The sequence below is a fragment of the Oxyura jamaicensis genome, chromosome 4 (genome assembly GCF_011077185.1).
Source record: "Oxyura jamaicensis isolate SHBP4307 breed ruddy duck chromosome 4, BPBGC_Ojam_1.0, whole genome shotgun sequence".
In the NCBI taxonomy this organism is placed as follows: Eukaryota; Metazoa; Chordata; class Aves; order Anseriformes; family Anatidae; genus Oxyura; species Oxyura jamaicensis.
In genome coordinates, this window is record NC_048896.1 from 69,173,639 (window position 1) to 69,195,568 (window position 21,930).

At 36.5% G+C, this 21,930-nt stretch overlaps 1 protein-coding gene across 6 annotated transcripts in view; it reads right to left on the reverse strand.

Moving 5' to 3' along the window:
* Positions 1–21,930, reverse strand: part of DCUN1D4 (defective in cullin neddylation 1 domain containing 4) — a 38,932-nt gene that overhangs the window by 8,743 nt on the left and 8,259 nt on the right. For 3 of the 6 annotated variants that reach the window (XM_035324292.1, XM_035324291.1, XM_035324295.1), the window contains exons 2-9: positions 21,579–21,649; positions 20,630–20,669; positions 14,703–14,732; positions 13,234–13,348; positions 5,079–5,170; positions 2,583–2,653; positions 1,567–1,658; positions 584–692 (exon numbers count right to left, since the gene is read on the reverse strand). In XM_035324292.1, coding sequence (XP_035180183.1) covers positions 584–692; positions 1,567–1,658; positions 2,583–2,653; positions 5,079–5,170; positions 13,234–13,348; positions 14,703–14,732; positions 20,630–20,669; positions 21,579–21,649 — 620 coding nt within the window. The remainder of the gene's footprint in view (positions 1–583; positions 693–1,566; positions 1,659–2,582; positions 2,654–5,078; positions 5,171–13,233; positions 13,349–14,702; positions 14,733–20,629; positions 20,670–21,578; positions 21,650–21,930) is intronic. The other 3 variants (XM_035324294.1, XM_035324293.1, XM_035324296.1) reach the window with 1 other exon arrangement.

The following is a 21,930-nucleotide window of genomic DNA, read 5'->3' on the forward strand; positions in this document are numbered from 1 at the left end:
AGTTCTTTTATTGCTCCCTTTAAGTAGGAATTTTCTCATGCCTATCAAGGTTTCCAATTCTAGGTACAATTGTATCAACACGTATTTTATAGCAGGAAGGCTGATAACAGGATATTGGTCAATAAATGCTAAGAATGTTATTAATGACCTTCAAACAATTTTCTAAACCAATATTTGTATTATAACCTTTTATTATTTTTACTGCTTGCAGAAATGCTTGAAACGCCTCCTCATTTTAAACACATCAATGCTCACAAAAATTAAACAGTAAGAAAAAAAATAGGGTAATTATAAAGCTAGTGGAATTAAGTTCAACAGAATAAGGCCTAAATTATTTTTCCTCATTTGAAGCAGAAAGTTAACAAAATGTCTAAACACTATAACATCGAACATCAAGCATCCTATATACTTTTCCTTTCCAATTCTGTCAATTTGCATTTTTTTTTTTGAACATGGACATTTCCAATTGTTAAAAGCAATCCTGAGTACCTTATGAGAAACATACTTAGAGGTATATGGTCTCTTAAACATTACCTATGAAATCAAAGCTTTAGTTCAGATGCTGCTCTTCTGCAGTACTCACCCGTGCAAAGTCAAATGCATATCTATAAATAAGTTTAAAATTGGTAGGCTCATTTAATAAAGATCTCAAGTAATCCAGAGAATTTCTCAATTTTTCTGTAGTATCACATCTACAAGAAAAGCAAAGAGTGAATTTACAGTGTACATTCTTATACAAATACCTGGTGTTTTTAAAAGAGATTCTGTAAAATGTGTCCCCATAACTCTACAAACACAAAGGTATGAGTTTATATGCATAAGATGCCTTGATTTAACCCACAGCATGAAATGGATTTAGATATAATAGCAAAGTCTTTGTTTTTACTCTGATAAGAAGTTGTTTGGGTTTGCAGAAAATGTACTCTCCAATAGATTAAACCAAGATCTTGTCTACACAAAGCAATCTACCGCAAACCACAGAAGGGAAACAATACTTTTATTCCTTCTGCACAACTATAGAACTTATACACAGTTTTAGTGATTCTGCTTTGTAAGGTAAGTCTTTCCCCCAGACTCTATGAAACATGGTTATTCAATTACTTTTATGTTAAGTATGCCATAAAGGTCTCAGCTGTAGAAAAGAAAATGAAAATCCATTCACAAAAAAGGTTTCCACTATTCAGCATTTTAAACTGCACATAATCTAACAACATACCAGTATCTAATTCATATGCAACAACAGTAAAGGTTAGAAAGTCAAATACATAAATCCAGTGACAAAGACAGATGCAGCTTGGGACAGAAACAATGTACCTCGTGACATTTGTTTTCTTGAGACTGTAGACATTTTAAACCTATTTAACACACAGCTGTCAGGTTTCAAGCTGTCTCTGAGTAACCATAAGCAGTAGGAAATACATACTCCTCCTGATCTGCTTCTGATTCCTTCTGATCTGCTCTAAATTTTATGATTAAAAACATCAAGGCGTATTTTTTTCTTAAAATATTTACTATTTTATTTACATTTACTATTTTAAAAAGTAGATTTTTTTTCAAAGCACTTACTGTAGCGATGTCATTCCTTTTAACCATTCTTGTAATGTAAAGTAGCCCATGTTTTGTGCATCCAACTTCCACGCTAATACAAGCATAACTACCTGTTTTAAGAAGGGGAAAAAAAGACCAAAGAATATTAACAGAAACATCCCCCCATTTTTCAAGCAATTACTGTTTAGTAGGCTACAAATATTTATTCATATAAACAATATTCTCAGGACTTTGCTAATGAACAACTGCTTTAGAAGTTAAGTAATAAAAATACCACAAATTTAGACAATTCAAACAAAACGACAGCAGCACAAAGATAGGCAATATCAATCAGGTTACCAGTAGCCACCTTACTTCTTCAAGGCAGCATTCATAAAATGCCACTGTAATAACATATTGTTCATTGCAGCCTTAAAGGATAGGAGATGGTATACAAGCTACAAAAAAGGTTACCAAAACTTTTACAAAATCTAAGCACTAATTTGAGACAAGCTACATTTTACATTGAAAAAAAGAGGAATATAGATATACACATGAAAAACTAAAAAAAAAAAAAAAAAAAAAAAACATTTATTGTATACAGAAGCTGGAAAATGTATACATACTCTCCTTATTTGGGTTTTGATATAGCATAATGGGAGTGCTAACATTGCTCACAATGTCTGAAATCCTTCTTCCCTACAAAACATTAGTTTGTAGCTGTTACATTCCATCTCCAGTGTTGTCTTAGAAAAGACACCATCACCTTTTCTTTAACTTATTTTTTAATTTCTTTTTTTGTGATGGGAGGGAAGTGGGAAAGAGAAGGGGTTACAGCAAAGCCAAAATAGGTTTTTACTCAAGTTAAGAGCTTTGGGTTTAGAATAAAGGCAAGTTGGTTCCAAAAGTGTATTTCAACCTCTCTGGTTTAAATTCTTTTTTTTTTTTCCTCCAAAATTTCCATTTGTAATTTTTGATGGAAAATTAACATCACTAAGACAGGTTCATCTATATCCTAGCACACCAAGCTGCATTCAAAAGATGCTTTAACTTACATTTTCTGGTTCTACTCCGATGTCTTCACAAAATTTCTCCATACCTTCAGGCCCTACAATGTCATCAGTGCCTGCAAACAAAATACATTTTATATATCTCTGAAAATTAAAATGGACTGATCTTTAGAGCACAAGGGAAATGTAATCACACAGTACAATGTCAACTTCCATACACTTTAGTTTGCTTTGTTTTGACATGCAGTATTTCCTCACTTACTATCAGACTTGGATACACTTGTATCTTTACCACACCTTTGCAAACAAATACAGAAAAAAATAGAGAACAACTTTTCACTCTTGCAAGCATCCTTTATTCTATCCAGTTACTGAGACAATCGTGAAAGAGTAAACAAGTAAGATCTTTAAGAATGCACTTAAGACTAGCAGAACATCCAAGTAATATTAGCGTGGTTAAATGAGCAAACAATGATTATTGGAACTCATCTCTCAGCTTGAATCTTTACTGTTATCATAAAATCATACCATATAAGAATATGTTTAAGTATGTATATATGATACATGAGATGGACATTCCCAGAACCTTATTCCTTATTGTCTCATTTATACTCTATCTTTATAAAATGTCATTTACAAAAAAAGACCCTGAAATAAAAAAAATCATGCTCCTGTTTATTCATATGGCAATAATAACATAGCTGCACATTATGTGAATTTTAGTAACTGCATGGGGAAGGAAGATATGAATTACATGCAGCTATTTCTTTGCTGACTTTAAACGAAAAAAGGTTCAAAACCAAATGTTATTAAAATGTACTACCATTAGAACAGATGCTATTAAGTCAAAATATTCACAGCTTCTCCCCTGTGCTGTTGACAAAAATATACAGGCCTTAATTGCATTGTGCAGTTGTTGTATTTTTTGAAGCATGATGAGTATTTGAACTATATTTGTTAAATTACATTATTCTCATTAAAAAGGGGTCATTTTGAAAAAAACATTAGAGGCAGAAATCCTTACTTTCATCCAATGTAAAGATCAAATATGCAAGAAAGAGGTTTTATAGAGGAAATATCAGTCTATGTTTTATTATTAGGTGACCCACTATTCTAGAAATAACAAGGTTTAATAATATCTTTTCCCATCTTCCTATGATGTCCTCCCACTGACACTTCTGAGTTTACACAAGAACCTTTAGAAAAAACACTCATTCTGTAATGTAAAGACACACTAGGGAAAAAGAAAAAAACAAATGCAGTGTCAACTGTCTGCATACATAAAGGAGAAGACTTTAAAGCAAGAGAACAGAAGAGATTATTATTTGAAGTTTCATTTTTTACAGTGTTATTCAATACAGTAAACAAGATCATACTCTCCACTTTTCTCTGTTTTATCTTGGTGTATGCAGCCAATGGAAAACCAAAAGTTCTTTCATACACAGCCTTCCTTTCATCCCTTCTCTCCACCAAAGTCTTGACAAAAATGAGTTATCCCTGTTGCTAGAGTAAAAAAAATAAATCAAGCTGGTCAGAAAGGCGCAGAATCTAACAGGTCAAATTTGGCTTGAATTTGAATCTCCTCTCACAGACTGCAACAGACAAGCGAGATCTCAAACTAATTAATTTAGTGTATACCATTTTATTAGAAGAGAAAAATGATTTTATTACATCAAATTAAGTCAATCTTCATTACATGTAAGAAGCAGACAAAACAGAACAAACTGTGAGCAATGTTATCCAAAACAACGGCAGAAAACTGCAAGATGACCTCATTTCCTTTGTCAACCACCTATTTCATTTCCTTTGGTCTTCTTTAGAGTCATGAGATTATTTTTCCCCATACTTCAAGTCCTCCCCTTCAGAAAAGCATGTGTAGAGAAAATGAAGACAAACAACGCCCCATGATTTTACTGTTAAAGGATCATCTCATGACCACAGATAAGAATTAATAACCCCAAGGCAATATGTGAAGAAAGTTCTCATACACAAGGGCAATGATTCAGTCAACCTTCCATATACTCTGTAATGGAAAAATGCTCAAAGACAAGACTGTTATGGAGTACTTGAATTTATTTGCTTCTATGCTGGAAACTAGAACCGCATTTGGCGGCAACATAACTAATTTTATTACCTTCCCTACCTTTTATTTAGTTATTTTTGAATCACAGACATACCTTCCCCTACAGCGTATTTCTGCACTACCCAGTGCTTACAAGGTAGCTCATATAATCTCTAAAGCCAGAGAGGTAACAGCTGGACAGAAGTACAGCTTTACTATAAACTGGAATAGTAAAGTATTCACATTCTAAAATATTTCAAGGTACACACCTCCTCCATTTTCTTTATAGAATAGAGTCAAAGACAAAATTGCCCCTTGAACTCTTCAACTTTATGCAAAACATAAGAAAAGCTTCTTTAAATCTTTCACCAAAAAAAAAAGTCTTTGTATTTAGTCTTGGAAAAGATCCGTTAATGCAATTTTCATATTCCAATGTAGATTAAATTGTTATCAGCAAGAAATTTGCATTTCACTCTTACCTGCATATTCATAGAACCATTCTAAGCATCTCTTACTTGAAAAGACTTCTTCTTCTGCTTTTATTCTAGTTGAATCATATTTTCTATACATACTTTAAAAAAGAAAAAAGAATTCATCAGTTTTTTTAAAGCAACCTTTTAGTCAACAGCCACTGTAAGCAGCAACACATTTTCTTTCATTAACTAGTTTACTCAACATTCTGACCTCATAATCAGTCATTTTGGGAACTGCTTAGCAGAGTAAGAATTATTGAACCTTCTGTATTTGCTCAGCCTGTCATAATTCAACTGCCCCGTAAGTTATCCATGTGCATGAACTTTCCTAACAACAGATAGTCTGGTTCAAATTCAACCCCAAAGTGCTTAGTGCAAGTCCAAGTAAGACTTGTGCATACTAGCAATCACCATAATCAACTGATAGGCTGCAACTCGGCTGTGGGTCTAAACCCACAGTGATTCAATGTCACAGTCAATATAGGTCCCACATGTAGGTATACACACACTTCAAGCATTTGTGATTATTTATTAACTGAGAACTTAACATACTCCTTTTGCCTCCTCAAAAATTCTGTAAGAAGCATAAGGACCAAAACAGACAACCCACACTCTAACATTATTAAAAGGCCAGTAAGGTGGTAACACAAGAAAAAAAGGAAAAAAAAAAGAAAACCAACAACAGAAAACAACCCACAGGTTACAGGTCCTCACTGACAACTTCATCATGGGGTAAACAATTAAGTGAAAAGCTAGATCAGCAGCACTGCCTTCCACACAAAGATGACTGCTGGGGTAATACCCTCCTCAGATGAGAAGCCTAAGGAATTTTGCCTGCATTCAAGAAATGCCAGTGAAGTACGAGCCTCCTGAATTTTAGTATCTGAAACATCTCAAACACAGAATGTGCAACAGAAGTTGATGAGTTACTCCATCCTGTTTAGACTGTTCTGAAACAGAGACAATACCACTTGTGCCAGCCTGTTAAAAGTAAGAGACTCAGCAGTCCAAGGAGCTGCTCACTGCTACATATACACTCTCTGAACCATTTCCATCACTCTGCAGTAGCTCGGGCTCAGGAGCTGAAAAGAGCCAAGTAACAAATGGCTTGGACTAGAGGAGGTAGCCAAGAACAGCTCTGTAAATGCTCCATGCATGCTGCCCCTTCCTCTTATGGTGTCAAACCCTGCTAGGGGAGGACAACAAAATTCTCCTTGAACCAATTAGCCAATTTGAAATATCTTGAGAAAATTAATTTGGAGTTGATTTCATCACTACTTTGCCCTTCTCGAAAGGCATGTAAAATATGTTTATACTTAGGAGCTTGGAGTACACCGATCCCAGCATCTTCTACCTAGGTGCCTGTAGCTATCAGCTACAAGGAACCCTATCTAGTTAATGACACATCATGGTGACAAGAGTACACAATCTACTTCATGTGTAGTGTCATAGATCTTTAAAAGCAATTAACTATTAGAAAAGTAATACTGGTCACAGCAAAATGATAAACTGCTAATTGGAAGACACATACAAATGAAAATCTGAAGAAATTTCAAGACTGAAAGGAAAATTACCACTGTACTGAAGCATGCTGACCTTGCAACAAACTGAAACCCTGCAGCCAAATGCCATCCATCCATGTTTCAGAAACACATATTTACATACCCAAGACTCATAATACCAACTCGAATACAAACTTGAAAATTGAAAACTGATTGTAGCAAGAGCTATTCTACTTTTTTATTCAAGGAGTCTAAGTACCTAGTCTAACAGCCTAGAACATGGAAAGCTAGCGTGGTTCCCTAAGACAGACATTCACCACAAGAATAAATGTATTTTTCTTATGAATGGTTGATAACAATGTGCTTCCCCTGCTTGTTCACTGAACTCATCAACACACTAGCTGTCAGTAGGTGAACAGCAGATCTGGAAAGGAAGCCTTGAGAAGCATTTATTGACAGAGCTCTGGATCATCCAAGTATTTCAGAAAAAGGATTCCTGAATCTTCAAGTGGCAGAGTTAATACTGTAGCCTGAACTGAGACACCAACAATAATAGTTGGCGTAAGAGAAACAGTATGCGTAAGAGGAATGGAAAATTAGAACAAAAAAGCACCCCTTTTTATACCTTCACTGCATCTAAGCGTAGCAAGGTTTCATAGGACTGATAAGTGATTGCAGTTCATTTGCTGTACTAAAGGCTAAAGACAGTTAGGAACTGGAAGAAACAATAATAGTCTTCAGTAGTGTCCATGTGTGCCCAACACGCAGCGAAGTAACTCAAAACGAAATGCTCTTTCCTCTAACTTACTGTTCAAGAAACGTACTATCTGGCTGCTGGAATCTTGTTTCTCAGAAACCAGAATTGATTATAGATCCTCCAAGCTATGATGGTAAGAAACTACTTCACAAAACTCAGAAAACAGAAAGGATATCATCTTGGGCCATCCTAACCTCTGCTGCAAGCTAATCACAAGACATCGATTACAAGTGGATATGACACTGTATCGGGTTTATAACAACAACAGGCTACAAACAAAACCACGCAACAAAAACGTCTGGATGAATCATAGATGATGTTCTCTCCACCTAAAGGAACTACCAGCAGAGCACATATTCTGTGAGACAAGGATCACTTGAAAAGGAAAATGACAGAAGCAGGTAACACCGAAGCAAACCTGGTATTAGTTAGCTCTCATGTATAGATGAAGCCCATTATCACCCCACTTACTCTAAATACCAAATGAGTTTCCCCTCCCAGTCTAGACAAACCAGCTATTTTTACTAGCAAGAGACTCCTAATCCCTGAATTGCTTCGGGAAGTGAGATGAGAGGGAGTTACAAACAAGTCACTAGACAAGTATCTGAGATCACAGCCGAAGAAAGCCCAGTTCAATTGTCACAGCCAGCCCAACCTGGCAGCCCTGGGTAGAGGTGGTTCCAGAGACTGTGTCCTCTGAACTACCATCAGTCCAGATCTGACTGTCTGGAGAAACGAATGCGCAGAGGCGAAAACCACAAACTGACAGAGAAGTCTGGCAGCCATTTTGTATCTTAGAATATATCTCGCCTTCGGAATGTCTCTGTACATACTCTAAGATGATGTGCCTTTGTCTTCACGCTGAAAATAGTGTCTCTTGGTACATAGATGAATACAAACTGCCAAAGTGCAGTGGGTAGCTGTCTGAATACTTTGTGAGCACCAAACATATACTGAACAGATCTGAGGGTTTAAACAGCAAGTCCTCAATGGCTCACGGCTGTCTCAAGATGCCCAGCAACAGTACCTTCAAAGAGAGGCATGATGATTACATTGATGACACTACAGTTTGGCAATTTGCTTATGCACTGATGGTCTGTAAGAGAAACCTGTAGAATTTCAGTCACAAACCAGAAGTAAAAGAACTAACCGCCCAAGTATACACTGATACCCCTATATACTTTACTCTGTTTGTCAAAGAGAGAAAATCTGTACTTTGAGGAAAGGCCAAGATGGCCCAGGACTTGGAGACATCTAAAGGATGATTAACTGAGGAACTGCTCATCAGGAAGACCATTATACTGACATTTTTGAGGGAAACATCCTGACTTAACATGTCACCAATCAACCTAACCTGAATAGGTGGCTGAAAAACAAAGATTAGGAGTATTCTAATGTGAAGTATCCATGAACTAGCCTCATTATAATAGTAAAAATCACACCCTGGGATGGGAGACCCCAGACCAACAAGAGACCCTCCCTCTCTGAGGATAGGCAGAATGATTCTGTCATGTCAGCTAATTAGTAGCCATTGGAGGCTAGGGGAACTGTAAACATTTACATGTTTACAAACGTAAATGTAGAGATAAGGGATTGTATAAATAGTGGCACAGATAACCCTTAGGGGTGCCAGCTTTGCAGGAAACCACCTGGTACTCAGACTTGTGCAGTTCTGATATAAACGGTATCTTGACCTAGTGTGTGAATTGACTTACTGCACACTGGGCAAGGAATCCAAACATTTTAAAATCAGACAACCACCTCATAGCAGACTCCTAACACTCACTTCTTAACTTATTTTTGAACTACTCTTATCAGCTATGTAATTGCAATGTCCCTGCAATAAAGACGAGGCATTCAGTTCATAATTCAAAGTGCTATGTTTTGACTGAAACAAAATAATACAAAACCCAAGTCTTTCACATTTCTTTCAATAGATGATCATTCATGTCTTTTCCACATAATTTTCCTCCTTATGTACCTGATTTGGTGGGAAAGCAAAAGCATGAGTTTTCCTCCTAGCTATTATAGGATGACTAGACCCCATCTCAAGAGTACGTGGATACTTCCAGCCAAAAGAACAAGTGGTAATTCTCTTCAATTTATTACAGTCAAATCCACTCCTGCTCTGAGCAAGCTTCAACTGTACTGGACTTTGTTAAAGCTCCACCTACCACAGCAGCAATTCTGGGCTGCATGGCTCTGAAATACTCAAAATGAGATCAGTGAAAGCATGAAGCTTAGGTCATACAAAACATTCTCTTGATTATGGAATCCGGTCATTAGCTTATTTTGAAAAGAGGAAAAATAATATTACAGCACATATTACTATGTCTTTATGTGATTCACACACATACATCCAGGACATATTAGGCCTGTAGATCTAATTGCTTAAAGACATAGCTTTCAAGGAAGCAGATATACGTCCCTGTGTTTAATCACTCTACAGTCCAAATATCCATGACTGTCAGATTTTTCCCCTCAGCATGACTCTGGAGTAATGAGTAGAATTATTTTCTTTTTAGATGAGACTATTGGAAAGAAGACATTATGTTACAAGGCTCATTTTTCCCAAAATCTAATCTTTGGCATAACAGATACACAGAAATATACTCTTACCTAGCAACTATCTTCAGATGAAATTTGTTTTTACCTTTTCTATGACCTTTAACACAATGATGGAAGAGTAACATACAGAATATAGATCTGTAAGTCCAATTTCAGAATACCCCAGACAGTGAGAGTTGTAAGAACAATAAGGTCAGGACTGTCAAACCAAGAGGGAAATATAAACCAAGTCTTCAAGTCATTATTTTCTCTAAGCGTGTGCTAAACTGTCTACTTCTAATACCACTCTCTATGACAAGATGAATCTTATTGTGATCCAGAGGTGAACACACCGAATTATTTTCACTATATATCATCTGGCAAAAAAATTCCCTCCCACTCAAATACTACATTCATGGTTCAAGGTGAAAATATGAATAAAATCCAAGCTCTTATTGTGTACAGGTAGGATGCTAAAGAACAACAGGATCTTTATTTTTTCATAGGTAGTCTATGCACAAGATCAGCACTCCCAAATAACTTCACTAACATCTGATCAGCACTCCCAAATAACTTCACTAACATCTAGATTTGTTCCTATAAATTCTTTCTTCACTAGTCAGCATCATTATTCCACTAATCACTTCAAGATGAGGCTGTAACAGCCTGGAATTGAGAGTGAAGGCTATTAGCTCTCCGTTACCATATGTATTTAGGGTTTGCGAGTTTAAAGAGCCTTTAGAAATCTTTTATTTCAGCAGAGCTCTGTGCTGAAAGCTTTCTAGAAAGAATGAGTATCTCAAAAATATTACTGTCAGTATTTCCATAATTAAAGTGATTACAGGAACATAAATAGTGAAAACTTGAAATATCATCCAACAAAACTATCCATGTAAGATTTTTTCTTTGTACAGACAAACCAGGAGAAAACATCAACATTCAGTCCCCTGCTGTGATGACACCATTAATGATGGCACTCCTTTGATAACCCGCAGAGCGCTACCCAACATTTTCATACTGAAAGCAAACTGATGAACAATTACTGTATTTATCTGTTAACATTCCCACTCTGAGCTGGCCACTACAACTCAGAAACATACAAAACTTGGATCATTCCACAAACCTTTGGAGTCACCCCTCTGTTAGAAGTGCTGTCTGTCCTTCAGAGCACACTGTTTTCCATTGAAAGCAGACATTCAAGAACAGATTCCAACTACCTTTTTTTGCTTGACAATATAGATTCTACACAGGCTAACGTCCCTTGAAGAGAGACATGAGTTACCTGTACGCAGCTTCTGGCAAGTCTGCCTCTAAAATGGCAGCAATGATAAAGAAATGAGCCCAGAAGCTCTTTATTCCATATACTGGCATTGTACTGTTTTTATTACATTCAGCATTCTCTGTATATAATGTCAGAGGAAACAGCTTTGCAAATAGGTCTCCAAGAGCATACTGCTCTTCCTGATTTCAAATAGATTCCTGCTTAACAAACTGATGTCCAACGTTGACGGATTGAACAGAACAGGCATGAGCTCTGTCTAAAAGGCATGGAAGTAAGGGATAACTTGCTCTTTGTCTAACCTGTTCATAGGCTACTGGGACATAAGCCAAATTTGAAGAAATCCTTCCTTGAAAGAAAATATAGTTCTAAGACTAAGCTGAATATTCAGCAAACGAATTCATATCGCCAGTCATGATGAAATTCAAACTATTTTCTTGAAGACCAAAACAAAAGAAAGGAAGCTTAAACACAGGGAAGCTGAGAAAGCCCTAAAACCTTAAAAGTTAAGAAGGAAACACAAAAATTGGAAACACATCATGACGAAATATTCCCCTGTGGCCCATGGTTAATAAATCCGGTTTCACCTCCACTTCTAAAAGCAGACTGAGGTTTTCCCCTTAAGAAAACTTACAATGGCAGTAGAACGAAGACCAGATCCATTAGTTACAAAAAATACTTCCAATTATGCTTTCAAAAAGCTCTTAAAGGTTCTATGTAGTACTGACAGAGTAAGATATCAGCTTCTCATCGTTTCTTACATTTCAGTATCTTTACTACAGACAACCTTACTTTCTGGGGGCTTTGGCTTGTCTTGTTTTATTATCAGGGTCTTAGCAAAGGGATGTAGATTTAATTTTTGTAAACCTCTCTACATAGATTCTAGAAACTTTATTTTCACTTTTAACATTTATCAAAAGCAGATAAAACATTAAGAACATGTACTGCTTTCTTTGCTCTCGCTAGTTTTACATATGCAAAGCAATGAAAGGGAAAGTTGAAATCTTTCTTCTGCTCCAACAGATCACTTAATAAATACCAGAGCAGCTACAGTTGTGCAACCCTATTAAACACAATGGAGTTATAGAGGCATAACCAGAGGCTTAATTTGGCTACCAGCATTATGATTACTCATGCTAGTGAATGAAAAGGAAAGTACACAGCCTCGTTTCTGGCTCACAGGAGAGAAATGCATCTTTCTGCCTACTTGTTATAGAAACTTGCATTTTCTGAGACACCTGCAATAGTGAATGTAATAGAGCTCAAATTCTACTGGCAACCAAACTTTCTGGTTGCATACATCCCTTTTCAACATCAGGACACCCGTACATGCTAGAGCCCTCCTGCCAACATATGATGGCACCTGTCATGAAGGAGCGCACCATCCTGTACTCCCACAAGTTCTCAATTTAGTGCACGTAAGCAACAGCTGCACCTCACACACTTAATGGGTGCTGCATGATTGAGGCTGACTGAACACACACAGAAAATACACCGTTTCCAGAACTGCAGCACCTCTGCCTAGGAGCACACTGATCGTGTGCACAGTTAGAACCCACTTGCATTGCTCAGAGGGAAGCTGAGCAGCACCACCTCAATCACCACCCGGCTATCAGCTATCACCTTGCCTGGCAATCTTCAGCAGAACACCAACATGAGAGCGACAGACTAGCAGAACTTCAGGTTAAGACTGTGGCTGCAAAGGGGCTACCATTACACTCACTTTTCTGACAGGCTGTAGATTGAGAATGCCCCATCTAGATCTTATGCACATATAGAGGAAGGTATTACTGTATCCCTTGGAAGTCTTTGAACAAGCAAGTACATCTATTTTGACAGCTGGCAAACAAGAGCAGAAGTTCCCTATAAGCTTTTTGTATGACTAGAAAAAGGTAAGGAGCAAACTGAACTTAGATGTACTTACTAATATCCCATAGTTTAATCACAGGCCATGGTTCCACATCAAGAAACCAATCAAATTTGAATACCATTCCCATTAGTATTTGAAAATATGATCATATCAGCTATTCATCTTTAGATATTCCACCAGTCTTAGCCCATGGTAAGATGACATACCCATCATGTCTACTTTTCTTAGCAGATAAATCATCTCCTGCTGCAGGTCTCCTCTTTTTCCTTGGAGGCATCACTTTACTAAAGCAGTCTGATGAACTGCAAGACCGGAGACTTCCTACAGAGGGAATTAAAAACACCAGTACAAGAAATGAAACTGTTGCAGACCAGATAAACTGTGTCCACTAATAGGCATATTACAAAGGAAAGGGAAGGGAGGAAATTAGTGGATTTAAAATACAAAATAAATGGTCCCCTTTCCAGAGCAAAATCTGTTTTACATGGTGTTCTATGATCAGATTTCAGTTAGTCAGCACTATGCCAAAATATACATTTATGCTAATGCTACTTCAGTCTAACAAAAGGCAAGAACTAAGACTATCCTAAACAAGTATTTCAGTCTTCAGTCCAATTTTTTGAAATTAATTCAAATCAGAACTTCAGAGTTGTTCATTATTTTCTTAAATACAGACATGACCCAAAAACTAGAGCAGTGTACCTCTAGAAAACATAACCTTTTAATTTTAAGCCCCAAGTTTTCTTTGTTATACAGATAGCAAGGGGAAAGGAAGGTTTGTTCATTTCTTCATTTGTTTAATTGATTTGGTTTTGGTGAGGGAGGCTGGTTTTTGTTGGGTGATTTGTTTTTTGTTGCTTTGTTTGTTAGTTTTGAAGAGAGACACTTGACCACCACAAGTGAAAAAATAAGTTGCTGTATCATTTGGATTTGTTTGGATTGGATAGTTCTCAAACAGTGAGCAGTTCCAAAAATAGGAAACTGCCATTTTAAAACACTGGTGACAGTCAAGTGGCAGTCCTTCACTCCCCTTCTCTCAGCTGCTTATTCCTATTTCTTCCTTTTGGCAGCTTCAGTGTGGTAATCCTGCTCACCAAGCCTGTAAAAAATTAACCCAAGCAAAAACAAAAACAAAACAAACAAACAAAAAAACATATAATCCTTTCTGTGCATTAGCACAATGAAGAGCACAGGATCAGCCCTTTTGACTTTTGACCACAGCAAGTTGTTTAATTGTCTCTGCTGCCTCGTGAAAGCAACAGGCTAACATACTCATACAGAATTTTGTCCTACTTTTATACAGTGAAGACTATATGGACACCTGAGAAAGGTATGTGTAAGAGAAGCTCAGCGAGCTACCAAAGCTATAAGTGTTATGCAGAGAATTTTAAAAGGAAAGGAAGGGAGAGGTGAGGTATAAAAATCCAGACACAAAGCTATGCCAAAGAAACTTGCAAGAAATATGAAGAAATACAGCATGCCTAGGCTGCCTTCTCTTAGCTTCAACAGCATCCAAAGTTTAGCTATGCTTTATTAAGATGTTCACGAAATCTGTTACTTTAAAACACAGCACAGAAGCAAGCAAAAACACTTTTACTGGTTTTTGACAACAAGGGAGCAGACTGAAACCAGAGGCCCAATTCCCAACAAATACTAACAGCAATCTTATGCTTACCTATTCTTCGTATCTTTGAAAGTCTCTCTCCTGTTATAGGAGAAACACATGTAAGGAACCTTACAGCCTCACAGGCCTTAAAGTACTCTACATGTACTTTATTTTAAACATGCACTGAAACTATTATGCATATGAAAGCAAGGATTTTTCTAGTGTTAAGCAAGATGTTCAAACCAATTATTAACATTAACTAACTTGGTTTCAACTAATAAAGGTTTTGCACTTAGTATGCCTTCTTTGATCTTACCTTTACAATCTCTTATTAAGAACAGATAATCTCTCCAGTTCAAAAAATACTCTTTCCACTCTTTCCAGTTCAAAAATTCTTCCTATACATACTTTTTTTTTCTTTAATTATTTTTATTATTATTTTCTTCCCCCCCTCCCCCCTTTTTTTTTTTTACTAAAGCTTCCCTGTAATAGCACCCTCCCAGGAAAGTATGACCATAACTACACTATCTTTTCAGAAGAAAGCTTCCCAGCATTATACCTATAAACTCCTACCATGTGAAAACAGAATAATGGCTGGATATTAACAATAGTAATATTCATCTTCTCAAAAATATCAGGGATAGCTGAAACAGGTAAACCAGAGATGATCAAGTATTCATAGGAAGCCCCAAACATTTGACTAACCAGATTAAAGAAATTAAGGAACCTAATCTGCTAAACATTACCTGTTCCATCTCACGATGCCTGCTAATTAATGGTACCATAAAACTGTATTCCCATGAGTTACTCTAAGGATGATGCTTTATGGCTTTTTGAATCAAATTTTACATCTTCCAGTAAGTATTTATTTGAAAACCTACACAAACTAAAAACACTTAAAACAACAGCAGAACTTAACAGATGGCCAAAGACAGCCAACAGATTCAGATCTATGAACAAAACCCATACACAAACTAAACTTTATAAATGAAAATACGTTCTAATGAACACATAATTTGGAAAAAATATGTATGTTCTTGAGTACTTGGAAGACAACCTGTAACGATCTCACACCTTTGACAACAATTTGATTTTTTAAATACCTTTCTATTTAAAAAACAATTATGATGGCCACAAAAAGCACCAAACCAAAGCCTCTAGGGTTTTCCCAGTTACTCCCACTAATGCTTGTTATTTGATTGGGAAAAGAAATATGAAAGGCTTCTGTGAAAAGAGATGCACAGCAAAGGATGAAAATAAATAATGTTACAGAATGGGACAATCATTTTGTCAGCTCTGCAACGCCAGACAAACCAAAAAAAATAATCCAAGAATTCCTGTTTGAAGTCCTTTTCTCATTAAATAATAGGACAGTTTTAGGAAGATTGCCAAACTTGATATAAAGGCTTAAAGTGATAATAGAATTCATCATACCCCAATTTCTCCAATAACTCATACAAAAAACTTCGAGCCTTTCTTGGTTTGAATGTATCTAGTTGCAGTTTTCAAACTGACAGAAAAGGGAAGAAAAGAGAGAGCTCAGAAATTGGTAAGTGGCTATTAAATACGTACGGACACATACACAGACACTAGGTAGACAAACATACTCTGAAAGAAGTGCGGTCAGATTTAACAACTTATTGAGTTTTGGACCAAATCTTCACAGTGTTTTAGCTGTTGAATGATCTATTAACTTAAGAACACCACTACAAGAACATTACTTGAGCAATATACACTTTTGTTACCAGAGTCGGCATATTGAATTTGAAGTGCATTTATAATTTCCTTGTAATAATTTCTAGAAGGTGAACAAAGTGGGATATTTCTTTTACCCCCATCTAATGCTAAAAACTATCTGAGTTTGGGTTTGTTTCAATTCCTGCAATTTCTTATTTTACAGCATAACTTATTAACCTTTTCCACACAGACCTATCTAATCCTAAACGTAAATTCTAAGTCTAGCTTTTCACAACTTATTTCACTTCTCCAGGCCATATCACCTGCAAATGCACATGCAGCTCCCTCTGACTTCATGCAAAGTTTACAGGAACTTTACTTACCAAGCGCAGCTTCTCTGATGTGATTATCTTCAAAGTTTCTTACTCCTGGGTCTCAACTCAAGATTGGCAGAACCCTCCTAGTTCTCACTGTTTTTTTGACACTTGAAGCTAGCATTTGCAAGGTAGGGCCTCCAAATGGCTGCTGAATAAGCCACCATCAGCCAAAAGCCTGCCGAGTATAAATGTTGTTTGCCAAACGTTCTATTCGGTACTTCCAAATTTGCAGGAGACAACAGGAAATATCAACTCAAGAGCTAAAATCCACCCCAAGAAATTTAAAACAATGTGCAAGATAAGCACCACAGGGAGGGACACTCTTAGAGCAGCAACAAAACCAAAATAAGCAAAAAAGAAAAAACAGTGGTCAATAAAAACAAATTCTACAAGCTGTGTCCCCATAGAGTCTTTCTTGGTTTGAATGTATATAATGATTTGCTGACATAACTTTCACCTTCTTTCTAAATAATGCCTGTGAATGCTCCTGCTCTTCTGATGTTTAAGTAGATGGATGTTTCAAAAAGAAAAATAATTACAAACTGTGAATGCTGAAGCAATTGGAAAGATACAGCTGCTCACTTAATGATGCAAAAGACTGCCACAAACAGTTAACAGTCATTGTTTTTTCAGACACAAGATGAGAAAAAACTAAGATACTCAAAGCATCAAACAATTTGCAATCTTCTTGTAAAAGCAGGTATACGGGAAAAAAGCTCCCCTCTAACTTGAATTCCAGACTACAGAATTGTTTTGGACTCAAGAGAATTTTCTTATTTAAACCAATTAAAAAAAAAAAAAAAAAAAAGTAGTGGCAAAATAATCTCCCTGCCACTCTGTCCCAGGTTCCAAGAAAAACGATGAAGCCTTGATTTTGTTGAAGGCATTACCTTCTTATGTTAAACCAGCCAGGTGACAACAGGATATGTATTTTTACTTTCAGGACATTGTAGTCTAGATAGGTAAGCAAGTTACAATTTAATAATCAAACTATTATTAATGTAAGCTATTGATAAGCTGCTAATTTTGTAGCCATGCCAAAAATGACTAATATTTCAAATTTAAGAGTTTTCCAAGTCAATATATATACACGAAGTAGGAAAAAAAATGGTTAATGAATGCCTGTGATTCTTAACCTTACTAACAGCTGATAAAGTCCCACGACACATTTACAGTTTTATTTTTCAGATATATACAAACACACCGACTGCTAACACATTGGAGTGTAATTAGAGCAGGTGACACATATTTTGAAGTAAGGTCCTTGTTAGTTCCCAAATCACTGAAGGAATTTTGAAAATTCCATCTTCTAGCTCTTAGATACCTAAGTTCTGTTTCCAGGAAAAGAAACACTAATACTTCGAAGAGAGATAACTGTCCAAAGTAATTTAGATGTCCGGTATATTTACTGTTAGTTCAGAAACAACTGCTTTAAAATAAATGTAATAAGCATTTAAAGTTCATTATAAATGTTAACCTAAAATTGAAATACTCTGTTTTTCTTAATAGCTTTTAGAAGCCTGAACCCAATTTAGATGTGTATTAAGTCATTCCCAAAACTGGGCCCCCACTGTAATAATGTTAACCAGGACACACATCTGAAAAAGCATAGTGATCTCTAGGGATAAGGCTTGCTCCAAAAGACTCAAAGCATGAAAAACAAATCTCAAAAAACAAAAATCACCTCTAGATTGGTTTGATAACACCCAAAGAATATTTTGCAGACCTAACGTGACTGCCAAATGAGTTCTGGATGGAAAAACTCAAATAAATACAAATCATCTATTCACTACTATAAAGTCTGTAACAAAATGAATAGGTCTTGACAGTTCTTATTGGAGAACAGAAATTATTAAAATTTAAGTACATCAAAATCAAAGAAATTGTGAAGGTAACTTTTTTCTTTTTAAGATTTACATAAGACTCTTGTCTAAGATGTTTCAGAATTGTCAAGTCCCATATGAAATGGACACAAGATGTCACTGCGCTACATTCACAATGGCCATAACATCCCCCTGCATGTCTGTTTGTCCTCATACGAGGGAAACCAAATGCATATCTCAACTGAACTCAAGGCTAGAAGTTATGCATACGCTGGGGCTTCATCTTTTTCTAAAATGAGATAAAACAGGGCAGAAGCATAAAAAACACTGAAATGAAATCTAAAGATGTTCTCATCTGTAGAGCAACCTCTATTTTCAACTCTCATTTCATACTTACTTCCTGGTTTTAAAGGTTCTTTCATAGCTACTGTAAAAAAATATTTTCTAGTGTTTTTTTTTGCCCAAAGTCATTCAATGAACATGCTCAAGCTTTTGAAACAGCTTAATTAAAACAAACACAATGCAGGTAATAGGATAACTACAAATGTCAGAATAAAACATTTCATTAAAATCAACAACATGCTCAAACACCTTCCAAGAGAGATGAAGAGAGCTCTGAGGCTGATTTCTTATATTAACCTTTCGCAGTAGAAGTGGCAAGCAAGAGACAGGACAAACTGCAAATACATTAAGCACACCTACTCTTACCGATTAGTGACAGAAGGTGACTGCCTCGAGACCAATACCTCACGCTTCACAACAGCTTTTTGTGATCAAAAGTAAACAAAGATTATAGAATGTATTTTTTATACACAAAATCGGGATGGATCTGTTTAGTTCAAGCACCAAGATCACCACTGGGAAACTGCAAGTCTCCATCAAGAGATGGAAGAGGACATCAGTTCTACCAAACAGACAGTAAAAGTCTGTCTGGAACTAGCTGCCTCAGCCTCTTCTGATGAGGTTTTATGTGAGGAACTAATTTCAAATATGAAACCACTGCAGACACTGACAGAAAATATTTGATAGAAGCCTTTTACGGGCAGACAACACAACTATGAAATAAAGACATCTGCTGCAGTATGGAGGAGGGTGTACAAGCCGTAAGTGAGCTCTGTAAGATCCCAAACAACTTCAGTCCTATATAACTCTTCTTATTGCTCTAGGGTAAGAGTGTGCTAAATTTAAAAGGTTGTCCCAGAATTCTCCAGGAGAAGCCGACAGCTCTCCCCACTCTCTTAAGTACTCAGGGTAACATCAGCACGCATAGCCAGCACCCCAGGACAGAAAGCAACTTTGAGACAGATGGTAGGACAGATATGGCCACTTTTAAAGAACTGTTCTGCTGAATGATCAGGGCTTGAAGCCAACAAGTTATTTCCCTTCCTCGTTAGGTATCATGCCTGAACACAGAAAGGAACGAAGAAAAAGAAATCAGGGCAGATGCCAGCTCATAAGGAACAAGCACAAAAGAAGGCAACAAATGCTGCAAGTTATCAAGCCACAAAGCTCAAATGCTGGTGAAGGAGAATTGGCAGCAAGCTAGCACCAGGCACCTGAAATGAAAGACTCAAAAATGATGACGTTTTATAGAACAGAAAACAAATTTGGAACTAATAGCCCTTAAACATCTATTGAAAAATCTGCACAAGAACCAGGAAAATGTTCCCTCCATCAAAATTACTCAAAAAAAAGGTTGGGCTGTTTGGAGCACAGCATTTAAACTCGGTCACAGGCAACACAATTACCACAAGAGGTCTTGCTTCTGCTCTGTTCTCACTGATGCTCTTTCAAGAGTCAAAACACTGGAAGAACACGGATATTCTGCTAGTCTAATGGGTTGAGTCCAAGGAGTGAGATAAATTTTTCATAAAGTCTTCTAAAGAACTTGCACAGAAATATCAAAATGTCACCCTGCTGAAACCTACTTGAGCTCTTCACAAGTGGAGAAATTGAAAGCATGTACAGGTATTCTGAAGAAAAATTAAAATAAAAATGGCAGTTGCTTTCTAGAACTCCCTTAGCTTCCTAAAATTTCAGTTTCAATGTTAGAGAGACTTATTTCACAAAGCACGATTACATTGTTCTGGTCTATTTCTACTACATCCCTATTAAATACCTGTCTGGTGATCGTCTTGACCAACGTCCTCTGTCAGATTCTGTAAGAGAAGAGGAATGATACAGTTAAACAAGACAGCGACCTTCATAATGCTTTTAACCCTTACTTGATTTTGATATTCAGCGTCATTATTTAGGGAGCATCTAGCTAAAACTGCAGAGACTTTGTGTTTTGGATTTGCATTTATCTAAGAAATCCAAGGATAATCTGTAAGTCAATTGAAAAGTATTTTAAAATATTTTTTAAAACAAACTATGCTTGAAGAGTGGAAATAACTATCCACTGAATGGGAACTTTGCAGTGCTGTTTTAGACAATTCCATTTAAAAAATGCAGCATTTAAAAGATCAAATTTAGCATTTACCACAGAAGTGGCTTTGCTTAAGGATAAGCACCCATACCTGTTCCCAAGAATACTGGTTACAAACAACTGAGATCTTGGAAACAAATTACCCCCTTCTTAGGCAGTATTTTTTCCACCAAGTTTGCAATGTACAAACAGAAGCTATATAGGCACTTCCAGATATGGTTGCAGTGTAACGTTTGTAAAAGCAGCAGGGACACTTCAAAAATTGTGTTTCACCCTTTGCATGGTTGCAAGAGAACAGCTCACTCATTCAATATCTTCCACAAGAACTGTAAAAAATTGGGTAATGATGATTATTTATCAGTACCTGATAGATCTAGGAAAACTCGGATTGAAAAAAACTTCTGAATCCAATGTTGCAGCGAACACTTCTCAAACTCCACTCTGACCCCTGGTGAATAATCTTTCAACTTTTACTAATACTGCTCATCTCCTAATTCTTCTATTTGAAATCCACAACCTCTCAGACAAAAAGGCAGTCATAGTTTTAAGAAGAGTAATCATCATGCAATGATTTCAAGCACAGAAACATTCTGGACCATAACCCCAGCTATTCCACTGAGAGAAAATGGCAAGTCATTACCAGCCTATTGAGGGTGTGGTAAATCTTGTGAATATTTGCCAGTGTTGATAGGTGAGAATTCAGTTGAAAATCTAGAGGGGAAGAAAAAAAGAAGTTTTGAATTGCCTGTTTTCCAGCTGTAGCAACCAAGGTCTTCATATATTCTGGTAATTTAATAAAATCATCACAAGACTATAAACCAAAGTCAACTCAATTCTCTTTCAGCATCAACATTTTCAACATCAAATGGAAATGAGAAAGTTAAATCTGCAGATCCTACGTGCACATTGCTCTTATGGCATGGATGATTCCCAGCAAAACAGAACTATACCTAAGTACAAAATTACATTAAAGTTGAAAAATTTAAGTATGT